Below are 20,641 nucleotides of genomic sequence, written 5' to 3' on the forward strand. Positions count from 1 at the left end.
GTTCTGTCCTTTTAGATCTCACTTCGAGTGGGTGCACACATCTTTTAAATAAATAAATATTGGCACAAGCCTGTTAAGCAGAAGCTCCTTCCCTTCGCCCAGGGAGGAACACCCTCCCCTTACTACAAGTCTATTCATGATGGGGGGCATTCTAAGCTAGTGCTTTATTCAGGCCGGGTGGGGGACAGCATCCCTCGGAGGATGAGGGCAGTTAGCGGAAAGAGCTCTGACCTGGCTGTTCTTCCTACTGCAGTGAAATCGATACACAAAGCAGGAACCTCCCTGGAGCTTTTCAGTGACACCCCGGCAAGCCTGGAATAAATTGGATGTGCCGAGGCTGGAAGGATGGGAAAGACGGAGAATGGTAGCCCTCTCTCTTAAATTCATGAACTCTTCTTTCCTTCAAGGTGTTACACACCTGCAGTTTTTGTGGGGATCACTCTGGGGTAAACGTCTTTTGTGCTGCTGAGGTGAAGCTCCAGTAATCCTGGTGACTCTGTGGGTTGTTAATGGAGCATCGCAGCCTTCGTGATTGATATTGAAAGGATTTATGCTCAGTTATTCTCCTCTAAAAATTTTACTAGGATTCAGTGCCTTAACTGTACACTTCTCCCTCCGTATTCGCGGTTTCAGTAATCGCAGTTTTAATTATTCACGGTTTTTAGCTTGCTGACTCCTCCGCCCCCCCCCCCTTTCAAATTATATCAGCTTGCATAGAGAAATCGCTGATTCCAAGCATTTACAGAGCAAATCCCTGATTCCCACCGTGTTTTGCCTCTCCTTCAGGAACAGGCCAGGTCTCCCACCATGTTCTTCACGGTTTCACCATATTCACAATGGTTTTTAACAGAAAACAGCAAATAACCTATAAAAAAGTTATTTGCGGTTTTTCTGTATTTGCGGTGCTGTTAATCCCCTATCACAGCGAATACGGAGGGAGGTGTAGACTCAAAATTTCACTAAACTGCCACATCTAAGAGCATAATAAGTGAGTGGTAATGGAGGCAGGTTTCATCATTAGCTCGATGCATTATTAGACCCATAAATCTAGGCAAATAAGTGGCAGGCCTACATTTGATAAGAACTAAGCAATGTAGTGGGCAAAAGCACAACAGACATAAATTCAATGTCCGACAACATGATGCACGACCTACTCCTACTGGAGCGCTGGTCTAGGTCCTGGCAACTCAGCTTCAATGCCAAAAAATGCAAAGTCATGCACCTGGGCAGCCAAAATCCATGCAAGACTTACACCCTTAATGGCGAGATCCTAACGAGACTTAGGGGTGATCGTCAGTGAGAACATGAAGACTGCCAATCAAGTGGAGCAAGCTTCATCCAAGGCAAGGCAAATCATAGGTTGCATACGCAGGAGTTTCGTCAGCCGTAAGCCTGAACTCATTATGCCATTGTATAGATCCATGGTGAGGCCCCACCTGGAATACTGTGTGCAATTCTGGAGGCCGCATTACCGTAAGGATGTGCTGAGACTGGAGTCGGTCCAGAGAATGGCCACCCGGATGGTCTCGGGACTCAAGGATGTCCCGTACGAGGAACGGCTGGATAAGTTGCAGCTGCACTCACTCGAGGAACGCAGAGAGAGGGGTGACATGATCGAGACATTCAAGTATCTCACGGGCCGCATCGAGGTGGAAGAAGATATCTTCTTTTTCAAGGTTCCTGCGGCAACAAGGGGCGGGAAACTGCACGGGGACACCAGGAAATTCTTTTTCACTGAAAGAGTGGTTGATCGCTGGAATAGTCTTCCACTTCAGGTGATTGAGGCCAGCAGCGTGCCTGATTTTAAGGCCAAATGGGATAGACATGTGGGATCTATTCACAGAGAAAGGTAGGGGAGGGCCATTGGGGTGGGCAGACTAGATGGGCCGTGTCCCTTATCTGCCGTCTATTTCTATGTTTCTAATTTTTAAGCTCCTAAATCCAAATTCCCAGGGCCTGAGTTTGAGCTCACACAGATCCCATGACCAAAGGCTGAGGAAGGGGTTTGGCCTTAGACCAGTCTCTTTGGATCATTTTAGATCCTGCCCAGTAAACAAAGTCGGTTTTCCCCCCTCTGGAACCTTTGCTAAGAGTAAAGACCAACTTTGGAATGGGATTTTTATTTAAAATCTTTTTCTACGTCTTCCTTAGTCAAGTGTAAAATTCCCAAGCTGGGTCACGTGGAACTGGTGCAGTTTGTGTAACTGGGCCGTGAGCCAGAGGTGAGTTTAGCAGAAATCTCTCTCTTCCCCCCTCCCCCCCCCCCCCCCCCCATTTTTATCAAGAGTAATGTGAGCTTGATTTTATCTTTCGCTTGCACAATTCTCACCAGCACAAACTGGTCTACTTTTATCATCCTAGTGCTGCAGAACTGATTCTCTTTATCGAAACTCTTTCCTTCTTGTGGCTTCCTAAACTATACTTTTTTTTTTTTTTCATTTAATAGCAAATAGGCAAAATTGGCCTTAATTAGGAATAGAGTCCGATTATAAAGTTTCTGTAACGCAGAGGGAATGCATTTTGTCTGAAGTACATATTGCCATATCCAGGACCTCTGTAAGGCATTAATATAACCCTCAAATTTGATAAAATGTGCTCAAGATTACAATTTAATCGTATAACGAGCTAATTAGTGCCAACAATTGGCTTCTTAATGAGCAACTACAAGTTACATGTGCAAATTTAGGCACGGAATCTATGCCTAAATTTTACGGTTAAAGGGGCACATAAGCAGAGTCTGTTTGAAAGGAAGCTCTAGAATGAGAGGGCATAGGATGAAGTTAAGAGCACCCAGCATGTTCTTATAGGCTCCGGAACAATCTAAGGAAACCCTTTTTTTACAGAAAGGGTGGTAGATGTGTGGAACAGTCTCCCGGAAGAGATGGTGGAGACAGACTGTCTGATTTCAAGAAACCCTAGGACAGTCACATGGGATCTCTTAGAAAGAGGAAGAGATAATGGTTACTGCGGATGGGCAGACTGGATGGGCCATTTGGCCTTTATCTATCATCATGTTTCTATAACCATAAAGCTCTATGACCTCACAATGCAGGTGTTAAGAGCCTTAGCCTATAGGAAGCGGAGATGCAAATGTTAAGAGCCTTAGCCAATAGGAAGAGGAGATGCAAATGTTAAGAGCCTTAGCCAATAGGGAGAGGAGGAGATAGTGGATGCTCTGGATGGGCCATTTGGCCTTTTTCTGCCATCATGTTTCTATAACCATAAAGCTCTATGACCTCACAATGCAGGTGTAAAGAGCCTTAGCCTATAGGAAGAGGATATGCAAATGTTAAGAGCCTTAGCCAATAGGGAGAGGAGGAGATAGTGGATGTCTGGATGGGCCATTTGGCCTTTTTCTGCCATCATGTTTCTACAGCCATAAAGCTCTATGACCTCGAAGAGGAGATGCAAATGTTAAGAGCCTTAACCAATAGGGAGAGGAGGAAATAGTGGATGCTGCAGATGGGCAGACTGGATGGGCCATTTAGCCTTTATCTGTCATCATGTTTCTATGTCTGTCACTAGGAGGACATAACGATGGCAGTAAAAGATCAAATATAAAACTTGTATTGAAACATATTCCATTGTAACTTGTAAACTCTATATTATGTGTATTGTTATTAAACCCGTAATATGCATCGAATTAGGACACAACCTTGTTTCGTAAAATTGTTCTATAATTGTCATATTGTATTTGTTAACTGCATTTTATATTTGTTCAACCTGTAACCCATTCTGAGCTCCTTGGGGGGGGGGGGGGGGGTGAAATGGGATAAAAATGAATAAGTAAATGAGGATGGCTATTTCTGCCTCCACTGCAAGCTTTGAAATATTGCTCTCTCTGCTATCCCTTTTATCTTTTCTTCCACTCTGGGTGTCTGCTTCACCGTCCAAACATTTCCTGCCACTCTCTAGGCTAAGGGAGGTGGGGGCGGGAGGCAGCTTAGTAAGAGGACCTGGAAACGAGCAATATAGGATAATTATTATACCAGAGTAAAGAAGCAGTTCTTGTAATAATATTATTATCGTATACCTGGGTAAACGAGCTGTTATAAAAGAGACGTCCCTAGGCCATTATTGAGATGGCTTGGGGAATTCCACTGCTTATTCCTAGGATAAGTGCATAGAATCTGTTTTACTATTTGGGATCTAGCTAGGTTACTTGGGACCTGGGTTGGCCACTGCTGGATCTGGGCTTGATGGACCTTCGCTCTGTCAGAAAATAAGATTAAAAATTGAACTAAGGCCAGTTACTGGGCAGCCTTGCACGGTCTGTGTCTGTATATGGCCGTTTGGTGGAGGATGGGCTGGAGTAGGTTTTAACGGAGATTTCGGCAGGTGGAACCCAAGCATAGTACTGGGTAAAGCTTTGGATTCTTGCCCAGAAATAGCTAAGAAGAAAAAAATAAAAAAAATTTAAATTGAATCAGGTTGGGCAGACTGGATGGACCATTTGGGTCTTTATCTGCCGTCATCTACTATGTTACTATGTCCCAGTATGGCAATTCTTAGTTCTTACGTAAAAAGCCGTAAGTGAACAACAAAAGGCTTACAGGCATTGTGTATATGTATACATGTGTGTGTGAGGGGGGGTTAGTGATGCAACTTCCTTCTTACTGATTTTCTATGAAGTGAATTCAGTGTGGTGTCGGTGCTCGCACTGTCTTGGCTTTTCTCATTACGCTTCCCTGGTTTGGTGGGCCTGCAGGGGACTTCTGTGTTTTGATGGATCTAAATCTGTACGATAGTTGAACTTCCTAAGAAACGGAGCTTTGAGAGAGAGCTGGAGCCGAGGCCCCTCCAGTCTGCCATTCCACAGGGAGGGCAAACGGTGTAGGCGAATGACGTCTAAGAGCTGTTCAGACCCAGGGATCTTTTCCATTTATTTCCCTTCTTATGTAGGCGTTGTACTCTGTCATTTTTCTCTCTCTCTAAGAGCTAACCTGTTTGTTTAGTTTGAAGTGCAAACCTGTTATTGAACTGACACTTGCCCTGGTAGAGTTTACAAAAAAAATATATATATATATCCCCTGTAATCTTGATTATTATAGGAGGTTTCAGCCACCTGATTTGGTAATACAGAGATGCCAAGTTACCCATTTCCAGGCTGGAGACACTTTGGCCGGTTCTGGTGAGATTTGTAGTGTCTGATACTGCCCACTGAAATCAGTGTTTCAGCTCCCGTATACACCAAGATGGAGTGGTCAGAAATCCAGGATTGTCCTAAAATCTCCAGCCTGCAACAGGGTAACTTGGTCTCTGTTATTATACAGTCAAATTTTCAGTGTCTGATCTATGAGCCGAGTCTTCTAAACCAACATGGAAGCATGAAGGGTTTGAGATCCAGGGGCCACAGGATGTGGTGTCGTTCATTTCGGTATACTTCTCATCTCATTATGCAAGACCCTTGCTGGGTTTCCTCCATTTCTTCCCCTTTACTTTCCCTCTCCTTTTGTGGTAAATCATCTTTTTTTTTTCTTTTTTTCCAAGGTTGAGTTCCTCCCTAGTAAGATGGCCCTATCACTCACCCTCCAGACCTCGGTGATCTCATCTGAAGTATCTTTTTTTGCAGGAATAGCCAATGAGGGATGCAGGTGACATGAAATTACTCCTTTGGGGGGAGGGGGGCTAAGTGTGAAAAAAAATCAATCAGTGGCCGGGTCTGATCTTTTGTAATGCTTAACTTACAGGAAGCTTGTTCTTTGGTGGCCTTAAGATACTGTGATACTTCTTTCTTCCACATCTGTGGAATCTCATTCCAATGTTCTCTCCAAGTCAGCGTTAGCAATTAGCCTGGGGAGGGGACAGAAAGACACCAATTTGGCCCTTCCAACCAAAAAGTTGTTCTTTTGCCCCTGTTCTCCCTTCTTAGCATAAGAATAGCCTTACTGGGTCAGACCAGTGGTCAATCTAGCCCAGTATCCTGTCTTCATGGTGTCTTCACAAGTACCTGGAAAACCCCCCAAAGAGTAGCAACATTCCATGCTACCGATCCAGAGCAAGCAGTGACTTCCCCCCATATCTGTCTCAATAACAGACTAAGGGCTTTTCATCCAGGAGCGTGTCCATACCTTAAACTGGTTAACTGCTCTTACCACAACTTCTGACAATGCATTTCAGAGCTTAAGTGGAAAAATATTTCTTCCTATTGGTTTTAAGTGTTTCCCTGTAACTTCAGTGAGTGTTTCCTAGTCTTTGTTATCTTGATGGAGTAAAAAATTGATCCTCTTGTACCCAGTCTACACCACTCAGAGATTTTCAGACTTAATCATGTCTCCCCCAGTTGTCTCTTCTCCAAACTGAAGAGCCTGAACCTCTTTAGTCTTTCCTCATACGAGAGGAGTTCATCCCCTTTATCATCTTGGTCGCTCTTCTTTGAACCTTTTCCAATTCCGTTATATCTTTTTTTGAGATACGGCGATCAGAATTGAATGCAATAAGCAAGGTGAGGTCGCACCATGATGTGATAGAGAAATTATAACATTGTTGGTCTTGTTGACCATCCCTTTTCTAATAATTCCTAGCATCTTGTTTGCTTTTTTGGCCACTGCCATACATTGGGTTGGAAGGTTTCATCGTATTGTCTATAATGACACTCAGATCTTTCTTAGGCGCTAACCCCCAAGGTGGACCCTAGCATCTGGTAACTGATTTGGGGTGTTATTCCCAATGTGCATCACTTTGCATTTGTCCACATTAAATTTAATTTAGCCTCTGTTAATCTGCTGGGTTTCTGGCTGTTTGAAAAATTGTGTGGGCAAAAAAGAACAGAATGGCTAAGCAGAGACCCTGTCGTACAAGCGATTGCTAAGGCGCCAAGCCTGTCTGAATATGCTCTGATTAAAAAAAGATGCAAGTTAATGAATGTTTTTCAGCGTTTCCATGTGAACTAATGATCCATTTGAGTGGGAGGCTGGAAAGCCTTAATTAGCGATTGAAAAGCTGTTCTGAACAAGATGTTAAAATTCTTCCAGTGACTGCCTGGAAAAGTGACTTTTCATCTTAAAAATAAAATCTCTGCCAACTTAAAAACAAGTTTAATCCTGAGCGAGTGGCTTTAAAAAATATTATTGGTAATCAGCAGGATTTTTAAAATACCACAAATAGGAGGTTGGCACACGACGATGCTGAAGATTCAGCGTCGCCAGGAGGAAGCCGAAAGGGACAATCGATTACGGGAGAACTGCTATTTCCAGTAACGCAGCACATCAGCGTGATATGCAGGATGGAATTTTGAACCTTTTCCCAGTTCTTAGCTTCTCCGCCAGCATGCCCTTACCTGTCATGGACTGTCCTGCTGGGATTTTCCACAGCCAAGCTGCCCTGCCCTGCCCTGCCTGGAATGCACCGTGAGGAGGATGTTACTCCGTGGACAGACAAGGGGGACAAGATTTCCCTGTAGCAAATCTGATCTGTGACACCAGCAAGCTCTCGCAACCTAGCTGACCCCCTTGGACTTGCTCCTTTAACCAGCTTTCTTTGGGTTGGCTAAAACCTCTTTAGTTGTTTTTTTTAGCACTGGAGTTGTGCTTTTGAAGCTATCTAATAGCTTTACTGGTGGTGGGGGGAGTGTGTGGCCAGAGCTATAGCCTCAGCACCCTGAGGTGGTGGGTTCAAATCCCATGCTGCTCCATGTGACCCTGGGCAAGTCACTTAATCCCCCCCCCCCATTGCCCCTGGTACATTAGATAGATTGTAAGCCCGCCAGGAGAGACAGGGAAAATACTTGAGTCCCTGAATGTAAACCTTTCAGAGCTCCCCTGGGAGAAGAGCATAGAAAATTGTCTAAAAATATGATGTGGAGTCTCTTGATGCTTTTTGTTTCAATCAGGTAAATGGGCCCAAGTATAGGGAAACCAAGCCGTTGTGACATCACCAGTGAGGTTGGCTCTTAGGCATTGGTGGAAGGAGGCATGATGACATCACAATAGGAGGGGCTGCAGAAAAGTTCTCAGCCCGACCAAGTGGTTAAAAGGTTATGGGTTCAAACCCAGGCCGCTCCTTTGTCACTCTGGAGAGTCATTTAATCCCCCATTGTCCAGGGGCATTAGACAGATAGTGTGCCCACTGGGACAGACAGGGAAAAATGCTCAAGTACCTGGATATGAACCTTTTAGGCTAAAAATACTAAAAATGAATAATCGATGGGGACAAATGGTGTCTCTCAGACCTGGTCCAAGGGTCTGAATGCTGCCATGTTTGTTCCTTTTTACCTGTAGATCTGTGGCTTGCTGGAGCCCTGCAAGGGATTTTCTTAATGGCCCTGTAGCCATGGAGATGGGCTTTTTCCTGAGCAAAGTGTACTCACTTTGATTACGGTCTGTTGAAGATTTTCTGTCAGATATGGGAACAAAACATATTTCTGACTATGGGGCTAAAGCCCTTGTGCCACCTCGATCCCAGCCCACGCTCTGGGCAAGGAATGGCAGGACGTCTCTGTTCCCAAACTCATGAAGCATCCTGGCCCTTTTAAATGTCATGGCTTAAACATTCAATGTCAAAATTTTACTATTATGGAAGTCCATCACATTTGCAGTAAAATGTAGAATTTGCCAAAATCCAGTTCATTGGTTTTGTTTACAGATACCTACAAATCCTCATCTAATGACTTTTTAGGCAGTTTGGGAACTGGATGGAGGGATTGTTATAATATCACAGATTTTCACCTCTGTTACCACTGCAAATCTAGCTCGTATCAGGGGTTTATGAAGGTACAAATCTGAGGGTGAATAGAGGGCTGAAGATTACCCCCCCCCCCCCACTTCTATTTTGAGGGTTGTGGTGGCCCACAGGGGACAGTGTGCAATGGCCTTCTCTCCCAGTCACCTTCTGAACAACTTTCTTCATTGGCTTGCAGGACAAGAGCAGGGCTGGCAAGATCATGAGGACATTCAGAAAAGTTGGAAGGAGACAGATTCAAAACGAATGCTAGGAAGTTTTTCTTTACCCAGCGTGTGGTGGACACCTGGAATGCGCTTCCAGACGTAATAGGACAGAGTATGGTACTGGAGTTCAAGAAAGGATTGGACAATTTCCTGCTGGAAAAAGGGATAGAGGGGTATAGATAGAGGGCTACTGCACAGGTCCTGGACCTGGTGGGCCGCCGCGTGAGCGGACTGCTGGGCAAGATGGACCTCGGGTCTGACCCAGTGGAGGCATTGCTTATGTTCTTATGTTCCTCCCTACTCTCCCACTCTGGTCTTCTCCCTGCCTCCTAGAGGAAAGGTGGGAGAGGGAAGATATGATTAGAGCCGTTTAAATACCTACATGGCATAAACGCGCATGAGGGAGATTCATTTGAAAGGAAGCGCCGGAATAAAGAGGGCATAGGATGAAATCGAGAGGTGATGGGTTCAGGAGTAATCTAAGGAAATACTTTTTTTACAGAAAGGGTGATAGATGCGTGGAACAGTCTCCCAGAAGAGGTGGTGGAGACAGACACTGTCTGAATTCAAGAAAGCCTGGGACAGGCACGTGGGATTTCTTAGGGAAAGGAGGAGATAGATGCTGCGGATAGGCCATTTAGCCTTTATCTGAGCTCTATGACCTCCCAATGCAGGTGTAAAGAGCTTTAGCCAATAGGGAGAGGAGGAGATAGTGGATGCTGCGGATGAGCAGACTGGATGGGCACATTTTTCTAAGACATATCTCCCTTCCATGTGGTGAAAACAGCTGATCTGAGTGTCCAGAAGGGGGAGAGACTGGGGGGAGCAGGTTAGAAGTGCTGAGCCACTGATGCCACCTGCTGGCAGTGACCATGTGTAAAGAGACGTTGGTTGATGGGGGCAGAGATAGAAGAAGCAGCTGTGAATTCTCAGGAGTGGAAATCAGGGATTGAATTAGGGAGAGTGAAAAAAAAACTAGTCTTGGTGGAAGGTTTTGACCAGGTACTAGTGACCTGGATTGGCCACCATGAGAATGGGCTACTGGGCTTGATGGACCTTTGGTCTGACCCAGTAAGGCTAGTCTTATGACAGTGCAGGGCTGAGTAAATGTGAGTTGGAGGTAAGCAAGAGGATCAGAAACTAGAAGGGGGTGAAAGCTGAGGAATGAGGGAGCACAGAGAATGGAAATGGGGTGGGGGGAGGGGCTGGCAAAGACGTACGGCATAGGAAAAAGGAAGGTGAAATGGAGTCCCTCAATGAGAGGGCTTTCAGCTTCAAGTTGTTCAGTGACAGAGTGAGATCCAATAGCTTTATAATAAAACAGTACATTTGATTACAGCTCAATAAAACATGATGGAGAACCACCCAAAATCCTCCAACAGAAAATAAACACCGCAGTACAAAATTGAATCCTAACCACACTGCTAATTGGACCCAGAAAGCCCATTAGTCCTGATCATAGCATGAAGAAAATGCCACATTTTGGGCTAGTTTTTAAATTCAGTAACGCGGAGTTCCAGAGAAAGACAGAAAGCGTTTGCCGCTGCTAAGGAGGGGTTTAAAGCTTGGCTCGAATGAGGGTCCTAATAGCCAATCATAAAAGCTTCATGTGAGTTCTAGAACCGACTGGCTGCCAATGCAGCCTAACCAGAAAGGGCGTGGTCCTCCCTCACCTCGACCTGTGCGCAACCAAGCCTGCTGCAGTAATGTTGCACTTGGGGAAGCCTATGTTGATGGAATGGCAAAACAGGGCCACATCCTGCCTGACCGTAAGGAGCAGACCTGCCTAATCAGCCTTGCGATCAAATGCTTCATCACTCGCAGCCTGTGGCTCCAGACAGACCAGAATTGATAGGCCTAGGATTACAAGAACCCCTGGCAGTGCCGGAGAAGAAAATCCAAAGCTGTTGTACTCTGGTATTAAACAGAGAAATGGCCCATCCGATATAAAATAGTATCTAATTAGTAATCTTATATTTTGCTATTTATCAATTCAGATCCAAAGCAGATTACAGCAAGGAAAACCTTACATTAAGGGGAGCACATATTCAAAAAAATTTATATACTGCATACAACTATGCGTTTCCATAACACGTACATAAAATCTTATTTCTCTACGATTACCACATATAACATAGACATGTCTAAACAACACCATAATTGTCCCTGTTGTAAACACGGATAAAACGCAAATTCAAGCAATTCAGAAATACAAGCAAGCTTTACATCATCCATTGCTGTCAGACATTCGAAGAGGTAATTGACAACTAAAATATACCGTAGCATAGAAAGGCATTGGCAAATAATGGGTTTTCACCATTTAAAAAGAATTCATCCTTCCCCATACAGAAGCGCAAGATACCAGGCAAGGCATTCCATAATTCTACACCAGCCACTGATATCACTGATGCTCCAATCCTAGCATGCATAATCAACATTAGCCTCCAAACTTAATTTCATCCTATTTACACAAAGAGTTAAAATATCAAGAATAAAATTGATCAAAAAAGTAGGTCTTTAAAGTTTTGCAAAAAATAATATATGAATCTAGGCTTATTTCTAATGGAAGACTGTTGACTCTTCATAATTACTCTAAAACAGTTGAAAAATGAAGTTTAAAGCTACTGTTACTCTGTGTTGTAATAAACATTAGTTGGAATACATGAAAGAGATGTTAATTGTTTTGGAACATTACCATATAAACAAGAAACCTTAAACTTAATCCTGTATCTAATCAGAAGCCAGTGCAATTTACGCAAGAGCGGTGAAACCCTTTCAAATTTTCTAGCCGAAAAGATTGGTCCGAACAGTTGTATTTAGAAGCAACTGTAATCTAGCAAGAACCTTTTCAGATGCTCCACATTAAACAGAATTGCAGTAATCCAAATATGGCAATATCAATTGACAAAGTACTCAAAAACTGGATTGTGACAAGACGGATCTTATAGCTCTCAGTCCTATGCCCACCTCTTACAAAACCAGGGATTGCACAATGGCTTGATTGTCCTACACTTGGCTCACATAAGAATAGCTGTACTGGGACAGACTGAAGGTCCATCAAGCCCAGTGGCCAACCCAGGTCCCAAGTAGCAAAAGAGCACTTCAGTCACTATCTTCATAGGATCCTATTTTCATATATTATTCTCATTCATTTCCTAATCCTTATAGCAATTTCATTTCCAATTTTTCTTATCTTTTATATAACTGCACTTATCTGTACTTAGATCATTGTAACGACTGCTCCTCCTACCATGACCACGTTTCAAAAGATTTTCTTCAGGGTCAAGGTTCCTCACTAGGCTTTAAATCTCCAAAGGAAGATTGACGGTGATTTGTAATGGTCAGCTCATAATAAAGCCGCCATAATTGAAAGCTGGAAGAGGCATTAGTGCGTCGTGAAGCACCTCCTCCCTAGCTGCGATTCACGTCAAAAGGTAGGTGCCTACATTTCTGGCATCTACCTTTCACGAAGGTGCTGTTGCAGGATTGACACGCAGACGGGGGCCATTTATAGAATCCAGCCCTTATTGTGTAACCAAATTTGAGAAAATTTTTCCTAATTCACTCAATAAAGAAAGTGATAAAGGTGAACCTTGAGGCACACTACGTCCAGCCTCATACTTGATGTGTTCTTCCATCCCAAAATCCTTTCAACCACTGAAAAACATTTACCATAAATTCCCAACTCACTCAACTGATGATCCACTGCGTCAAACTTCAGTACCATTGCCTCTCACCCCATGCTTAAGGACTCCATCTAGAGAATGACATGGGGATTGAGATTTGAACCCTAGCTTCCTTAGTTAGGTAAAAGCCATCATGCTGTGGCTTTCTTCAGGGTATGCTGTGAGGTCTGCCGGGAGAACATCTTTAACCCTTTATTTGGCCTTATGGCTCAGAAGCAACAGGAGTCTTCTATGGCTCTTATGGGAGATTGCATCTCCAAATGCCCGTTTACTTGGCACCGTTGTTCTCGTTCAACATGAAGTTACGTAAAGCAGCAGTTTCACCATCTGCCAAATGTTCTCGTACTTTCTTCAAAGATTGTAGTTCACCCCTCTTCCCTTTTGTATCGCTAATTACTTGGGTACATACATTGTATGTTTATTTGTATAAATTGTTTTATTTTTGTCTCCTAATTTTAAATTGTCATATGCATTGAAGTATTTGATATTGTGTGTACAACAAACTTTAATAAACTTGAAACTTAAAGGGTTAAAACTCATCAAAGAATTTTCCAATCTCAGAGACCAACTGATTCTCTGACCAAAATTCAAATTGGTGACCAAAGGACTTTCCTGTCTCATTCACCTGAAGCCCCAACCAATCAAGTTTGAGGTCCTACTAGATGTATCAAGACAAACTGTAGACCTCAAGGCATACCCTGAAGAAACGTTGGTTCTTCCTAGCCAGACGCGGCAAGACCTGGAACACTACAAGCCGAAAAGTTCCTGTTTCTAGACAGAGCTGCTGATCTCTTCCCACCTGCCTCACACAAACAAAATTTGAAATTCAGAGCAAGGTATAAAGTGGAGTTGCATTTTTATTTCAGTGTATGTTCCCACTTTGGCAGCTGTGCCCAGGGTTGCTATGAGGATGCTCTGTAATACCGCTTGCTTCCTGTAGGTGAGGCTGTTATTGCACAGAGAACTATTGGGTAATTTCAGCTGTATTCAGTTCACTCTCTCTGCACCAGATGCCCCTTCAAATTATCACTGATACCATCTTAACTATCCCTTTCAGAAAGCAAGACATTACTAGTTGCCAGCTGGTTCCAGCTTCACCAGACAAATTTGAGCCAATGCTGGTTTACCCAACCCTGATGTCTCGAGCCATAAGGTAACTCTCAGGTAAACCCAGCATTGGATCAACCCTGTCGGGCAAATCTGGAGACAATCAGCAACCCTACATGTATTCTTGTATCTGAAGAATATCTTGTATGTCAGAAACACGTCACGCCGGCTGAGGTGGATCAGGCCAGGTCAGTGTCGCCATGCTCAGTCTGGCAGTAAATTTATAGGGAGGGGTTTCTTTTATAATCTGAGTACCTCTTGCCCCCAAAATATTTTTTTAACATTTAAAATAACATACATAGTAGATGACGGCAGATAAAGACCCAAATGGTCCATCCAGTCTGCCCAACCTGATTCAATTTAAATTTTTTCTTCTTAACTATTTCTGAGCAAGAATCCAAAGTTCTACCCAGTACTGTGCTTGGGTTCCAACTGCCGAAATCTCCATCAAAACCTACTCCAGCCCATCTACACCCTCCCAGCCATTGAAGCCCTCTCCTGCCCATCCTCCCCCAAACGGCCATATACAGACCGTGCAAGTCTTTTAAAGAAATATATGAAAAATAAAAAGAGAAGAGAATTCCCAGGGATATTTGGCTACTTACATGGTACAAGAGCCCCATTCAGCAACCAGCTCTTGTTGCAATGTGCGATTGTCCCCCCCATCTCATTGGTTAATGTTCATGTATCTCTTCTTTCTACAGTCTGTGAATACACATGCCATCCCCAGTGCAAGAGCCTCATCCAGCTGGATTGCAACCGGCAGGAAGAATGGGTGCGGGGTAGACCGTCCCCAGAAGCTATTATCTTCCAGGTAGGTGCCACAGATCCCTCCAGGGTGCAGATGGGGGGGGGGGGGGGGGTGTCGTGAGGATCATTAGAATTATTGAAAGGTTTCTTGTACTTCTGAGTTATCCAAAGAACCCCCAGGGGTGTGCGAGTTGTGGAGGAGGCAGGGGACCGGACAGGTAGCCCATATTTTTTCCTTCATGGATACCAATAATTTCAGAGTTAGGCAGTTAAAGAGTATTTTGTCTATCCTGTACGCTCCTGTCTGCAAATATCCAGAAAATGAGGTTTAGAAAATTGCAAAGGAGTTGAAACATCAGGGAAAATCTGGGGATGGAACTCAAACTTGTTTCTGGAGGCAGAATCAATACAGGGCTTGGATCTTCTGGACATTGGTTTTCAACCCACCTGGCTGGTTGGGTTTCAGGTTATCCACAATGAATATCCACAAGAGAGATTTGCACACACTTCCTTCTTGGCATGCAAATCTCTCTCATGCATATTCATTGTGGATATCCTGAGAACTGAGTTGAAAACCACTGTTCTAGAAGATGAAAGGGTTAGAGGTAGGTGCAAATCATTTGCATGCAAACTCACCAACTCCCAATCGCTCAGTGAGCGATTGAGTCTGTACAGAGCTCTGACAGGAGAAGCAGCCTCCTGTCAAGGCTTCTGCTGGGGGGGGGAGGGGGGTTCTTTTTTTTTTTTTTTAATTAATAGCATTGATATTTTGCGTATATTACACACGCAAAATATCTGTCCCCCTCTGCCCCCCCTTCCCCTAAAATAAAAATTCCTCCACCACCACCGACGACCTGACGACAATCGCAAAATATCAGGTTGTTTTTTTTTTTGTTTTTTTTTTAACAGTTTTTTTTGGTAACAGTTACTGACAGGTCTACAGCAGTCAGGTTTAAAGATTGTAAAACCCGATGCAAAATAGCCAAGCAAATTTTAGTGAATAAATCGCTTGGCTATTTTGCATGGGGTTCTACTAATTTGCATGACGGATTGGAAAATTGACGATCGAGGGGGAAAACACGCGGTGGGCTGTTTGGTGAATCGGGTTGGTTAGCAGCGATCGTCACTAAACCTGTGAAAACAGGTTTAGCGACGATCTCTGACTTTAGTGAATTGGGGCCTATGTAAACCCTGGAAAAAAGGAGGAAAAGTAGAGATTTAATAGATATTAGAATACTTGAAATATATTAATGGAAAATGAATCTCTATAGAATTACTGTAGAGGATATGAGAAACTGAAAGAGGGAAAAGATAAAGCCGTTTGGGGAAATATTTTTTCATGGATAAGGTTTTGACAAACTAATCATAGATCTATTCACGGACATTCTTTGATGTATCTGTCGTTTTAAGGGTTCCATGTTTAGCAGTCACTGCCCAGGAAAAGGATCTAGGTGTCGATGTTAAGGATATGTTGAAACCCTCAGCTCAATGTATGGTGGTGGCTAAGAAAGCAAATAGAATATTAGGAATGATCAAGAAAGATGAAAATGTCATAATGCTCTTGTATGGCTGCACCTTGAATATAGTGTGCAATTCTGGTTGCCGTATCTCAAAAAAGATATAGCAGAATTAGAAAAGTTACAGAAAATGGCAAAAACAAAATGATAAAAAGGATGGGATGACTTCCTTATGAGGAAAGGCTACAGCAGCTAGGGCCCTTCAGCTTGGAGAAGAGACAGCTCAGGGGTGATATGATAGAGGTCTATAAAATACTGAGTGGAGTAGAGTGGAAAGGGTAGATATGAATCGTTTGTTTACTGTTTCCAAAAACACTAGGACTAGGGGACATGTGATGACGCTACTAAGTAGTACATTTAAAACAAACTGGAAAAAATATTCCTTTCATTAAACTCTGGACATCTTTGTCAGAGAATGTGGTGAAATCAGTTAGCTTAGCAGGGTTTAAAAAAAGGTTTGAATAATCTCCTAAAAGAGAAGTCCATGGGTCATTATTGATATGGCCTGGGGAAATCCACTGCTTTGTCCTAGGATAAGCAGCATAAAATCTGTTTTACTACTTGGGACCTAGGTTGGTCACTGTTAGAAACAGGGTTCTGGGCTTGATGGACCTTCGGTCTGTCCCAGTATGGAAATTTTTATGTTCTAAGGTGGCAGATGCTTAAAATGTCCTCCTTGTGGAGGCGGTGGGGACAAAAGCAGTGATGATTGGCAGAAGCATAAATGATCCTTATGTAGCAAGAAGATGGAATCAAATTAGAAGCATTTGCCCACTGAAAGCCAATCGATGGTTTTTTGAAGTGTGAAAGTCATTTGGGGAGGGGGGAACCAACCCAGTAGGAATTATAACCCTAATCACCTTACTGGGCAGACTAGATGGGCTGTGCTGGTTTTTATTTGCCATCATTGTAACTTTAAAAGGTGGTGACAAAGAGTGCAACATTGATCCCATGGAAGTCGGCAACTTGTTATGATGTTGACCACAAATGTAGGGGAAAAAAAAAGTATCTTCGATGCCGGGACAAATCGATATCGGCTTTGAATATTCAGCTCATCAGTAGCCACCAGAAGTTACATAAGTGATTTTGTGCCACTGAATGTCCAGTTGTTTTACAATATCAGACCCATTAAGTCCTAGATCATGGGTGGGCAAATGCACACCCCGCGGTTAACCATGGGAAACCATCCCCATGTCGTTATTTAAGGAGAGAGGGAAGAATCTGAATCTAAATGCTGGCGTAGAAGGACTGAGGTTGAGATAGACACGGAAGAATGGCACGGGAAAGTTTCTCACAGGGACGGGGACAAATTCTGTCCCCCTGTCATTCTCTAAACCACAGTCCTCGAGGGCCACAACCCAGTCGGGTTTTGAAGATTTCCACAATGAGTATGCATGAGGTTGATTTGCATGGACTGCTTCCATTGTATGCAGACAGATCTTGTGTTTGTTCATTGTGTTAGTTTTGAAACCCGACTGGGTTGTGGCCCTCGAGGATGTGATTGTCCACCCCTGGCCTATATAATGCAGCCGGTGCTCGGTAAAATCAGAAGAGGGGCTTCAGTGATAGGAAGCCTGTCATTTTAGTTTAGTTCTTTGACACTGAAGAACATGCCTGTCCCCTGTGTACCTGTCCTCTGACGTATCTGAAACGCTTTTATGCGACTCATTCAAGAACTAACCACCAGAAGATTGAGAGGAGGGTGGGGGGGGAAGGAGAGAAAAACATTTACATCTCATTCCCACTTAGCACAAACAGAGAGGCGGTGACATTTCTCTGTGAAAATGAATTTAAATATTCCCTCAATGACTAGCAGTATTCTGCCAAAAAATACCCCCCAACTTTCCAGTGCCACCCCCTCACACAGCAGTTAAAAGGCTTTCATGACGCAGGATTGGATTAAGCAGACTTCTCAAAAGGCTTTGGCTGCTGTGTGAAAGATCTCTTGAAAGGACTTTAGCCTTCCAAGCAGGTAAATGGAATAGGAAGCTAAGAAGTCTGATTATGTCCTCCGTCCCTTACCAAGACTTCAGAAAATCATTGAAGACTCATTTGTTTGGTAAATCTCTACAATGTTATGCTAATTTTATCGCATTGTTGATATTAATGTTAATTTGTTGGATCACTGTGTTTTTGTACAATTTCCCTCTTCGTTGCTAACCGCATTGAACTGCGAGGTATTTGCGGCCTACAAATAAAAGTTGTTATCCTTATCAGGCCTCCATTGTCACAAATGTGTAACTGCAGTTAGTGCACTCAGTCAAAGTGTGCAGCAAAAAAAAAAAAAAAAAGGCCTGTCTGTCTTTCTAACACAAGATTAACAAATATACAGAGAAAATGACGGCCGATAAAGACCATGTAGCCCATCCAGTTTGCCCATCCATACCGACTACTAATCTCCATTATCCCTTCCTCTCCTTAGAGATGATGTTAGAGCCAGCTTTGTGGGTCCTGTGAGTACTTGAGCACGCTCAATACTGAGAAAACGCTATTAATTTGATGAAGAAGATTCATTTACGTTGTATTTGACACCCCCTGATCGTGTAGTGAAAGGTTGACTCCTATGGCGATAACTTCACCCATTATTCAGCTGGCAGCAGTCCATGGTTTTTAAAAAACGCTGGTACATTAGCCCCAGCCACTGAATATTCAGAGCTCACGCGGGTCCTGGCTGATAACAACAAACAAACTGCAGATAATGTACAAGATGCAGGCGTTGTTTATTGATAAATGCAGTAACATATACAACCTTATAGCCAACCAAGGGACCCGACACGGTCCGTGTTTCGGATAACACGCCTTCCTCAGGGGTCCTAATGAATGTAAGCATAAATACTAAGACAATGTTGTGATAATCAGCCGGATCTATATAAGACAACTATGTGGGATCTTTAAAAATCAACGTCATGTTGGCCACCCTCCAGTGTTCAATATTATGCTAGATTTTAGAGAAAAATTACAAATGACTAACAATAGCTTTGCAAGTTCATTTTTCAATTCTATCATCACTCTGGGATGTGTACCATCTGGACCAGGCAACTTGCTACTGTTCAGTTTGTCAAATTGACCCGTTAACGTCTTCTATTGTTACAGAGATTTGTGTAAGTTTCTCTGATTCATCAGAATTGAATACTATTTCTGGCACTGGTATCTCCCCCACATCTTCCTCAGTGAAGACTGAAGCAAAGAATTCATTTAATCTCTCCACTATGCCCTTGTCTTCCCTGAGAACCTCTTATCTCTTGGTCATCTAGCGGTCCAACTGTTTTCTCTTCCCGGCTTCTTACTTTTAATATAACTAAAAATGTTTTTACTGTGCGTTTTTGTTTCCAACTCGGTTTTCTTTTCAAGGTCACTCTTTGCCTTCCTTATTAGCGGCTTCCATTTGCAATTATTTTCAGTTGGATCCTTCTTCCACTTTTGGAAGGATTCTCTTTTAGCTCTAATAGCTAAAATGGGTCATTAACCACGCCGGCTTCTATTTGGTCTTCCCGCCTCCTTTTTTAATACATGGAGTATATCTGGTCTGGGCTTCCCTAATATCCTCAGATGTTTCTTCTTTTAGATTGTTGGTACAGTCATTAATTTTAAGTATCTTGGATTATTGTAATATAGTTTACTTGTCGGGTTATCAGAAAAATTTTCATATATTCCGCATCATATAAAACACAGCAGTCCAATTAATTTTCAATCTGAAAAAATCGGCTCATGTCACACCTTATTACCAAAGACTACATCGGTTACCAGTCAAGGCCAGAGTCAGATTTAAGTTAAGTTGTATATGCTATAAAGTCTTACATGGTTTACCACCTGATTATCTTGTGGATCATTTTTTTATTCATTAATTCACAATCCCCAAGACGTAATTGTAATTTGTTTGCTTTTCCATCGGTAAAGGGTCATTTATACAAGAGCTATTTTCAACGACTCCTATCTTTCCAGGCAGCTTTTTGTGATAAGGAGTTCGCAAATCTGTTCCGTTAGCTCTGACTTTTGCCAGCAGTTCAAAAAATTATTGAAAACCTACTTATTTAAGAAATTTTTGTAATTTCTAGGTCATTTGTTTTTGTTGTCACTGTTTCAATGTTCTTTTGTAAACCACATAAAACTCCTAAGGTACTACAGTATATAAATCAATATTTGTTATGATCAAATTTTGCCCCTTAAAATGCCCCTTTTGTGCAATATAAGGACAGCTGCTTGTAATGCATTTGCATAGGGTTCTTGGTGGCTGCCCCATAAGAACCCATCTGAGGCTAAGCTTCCATGCCATAGGGCCTGAGGCTCTGAGCGAGAAGTCTTCAAAATGAGTGTGACACACTCCTAATGTGTGAAACCTGGCATCCCTGCAGGAGGGAACAGGACCATAACTACTCCTAAATCTGCCTCGTACATATGGTGCCAGTTGATACCCAGAACTGGTCTTTAATTATTAGAAAGGCTGACATTTGCCATTTCAGAGTGATGGGCTTGGAGAAACTTAAGCTGAGGCAAACTCCCACCTTGGATCTGCTTTAAGGGAATGTGGGGTGGGGTGGGTACCCTGTTCGTTTATTATATACAGTCCCAAATCTCTCTTTATAGAAGGTTTCGTGCTCTTTCACATCTAAACGAATTTCTATATATAAATGAATCAATTTTCAAGGTCAGATGGAGAATTTAGCACCTGCCATATGGATGACCAGGTCAGTAACGG

General features: G+C 42.9%; 1 protein-coding gene across 1 annotated transcript in view; it reads left to right on the forward strand.

The window, feature by feature from the left end:
• RASSF5 (Ras association domain family member 5) overlaps window positions 1–20,641 on the forward strand; it is a 53,710-nt gene that overhangs the window by 9,532 nt on the left and 23,537 nt on the right. The window contains exon 2 of the mRNA XM_033917921.1: window positions 14,383–14,492. Within this exon, the coding sequence (XP_033773812.1) occupies window positions 14,383–14,492 (110 nt within the window). The remainder of the gene's footprint in view (window positions 1–14,382; window positions 14,493–20,641) is intronic.

This window comes from Geotrypetes seraphini, chromosome 13 (assembly GCF_902459505.1).
Source record: "Geotrypetes seraphini chromosome 13, aGeoSer1.1, whole genome shotgun sequence".
Taxonomy (NCBI): Eukaryota; Metazoa; Chordata; class Amphibia; order Gymnophiona; family Dermophiidae; genus Geotrypetes; species Geotrypetes seraphini.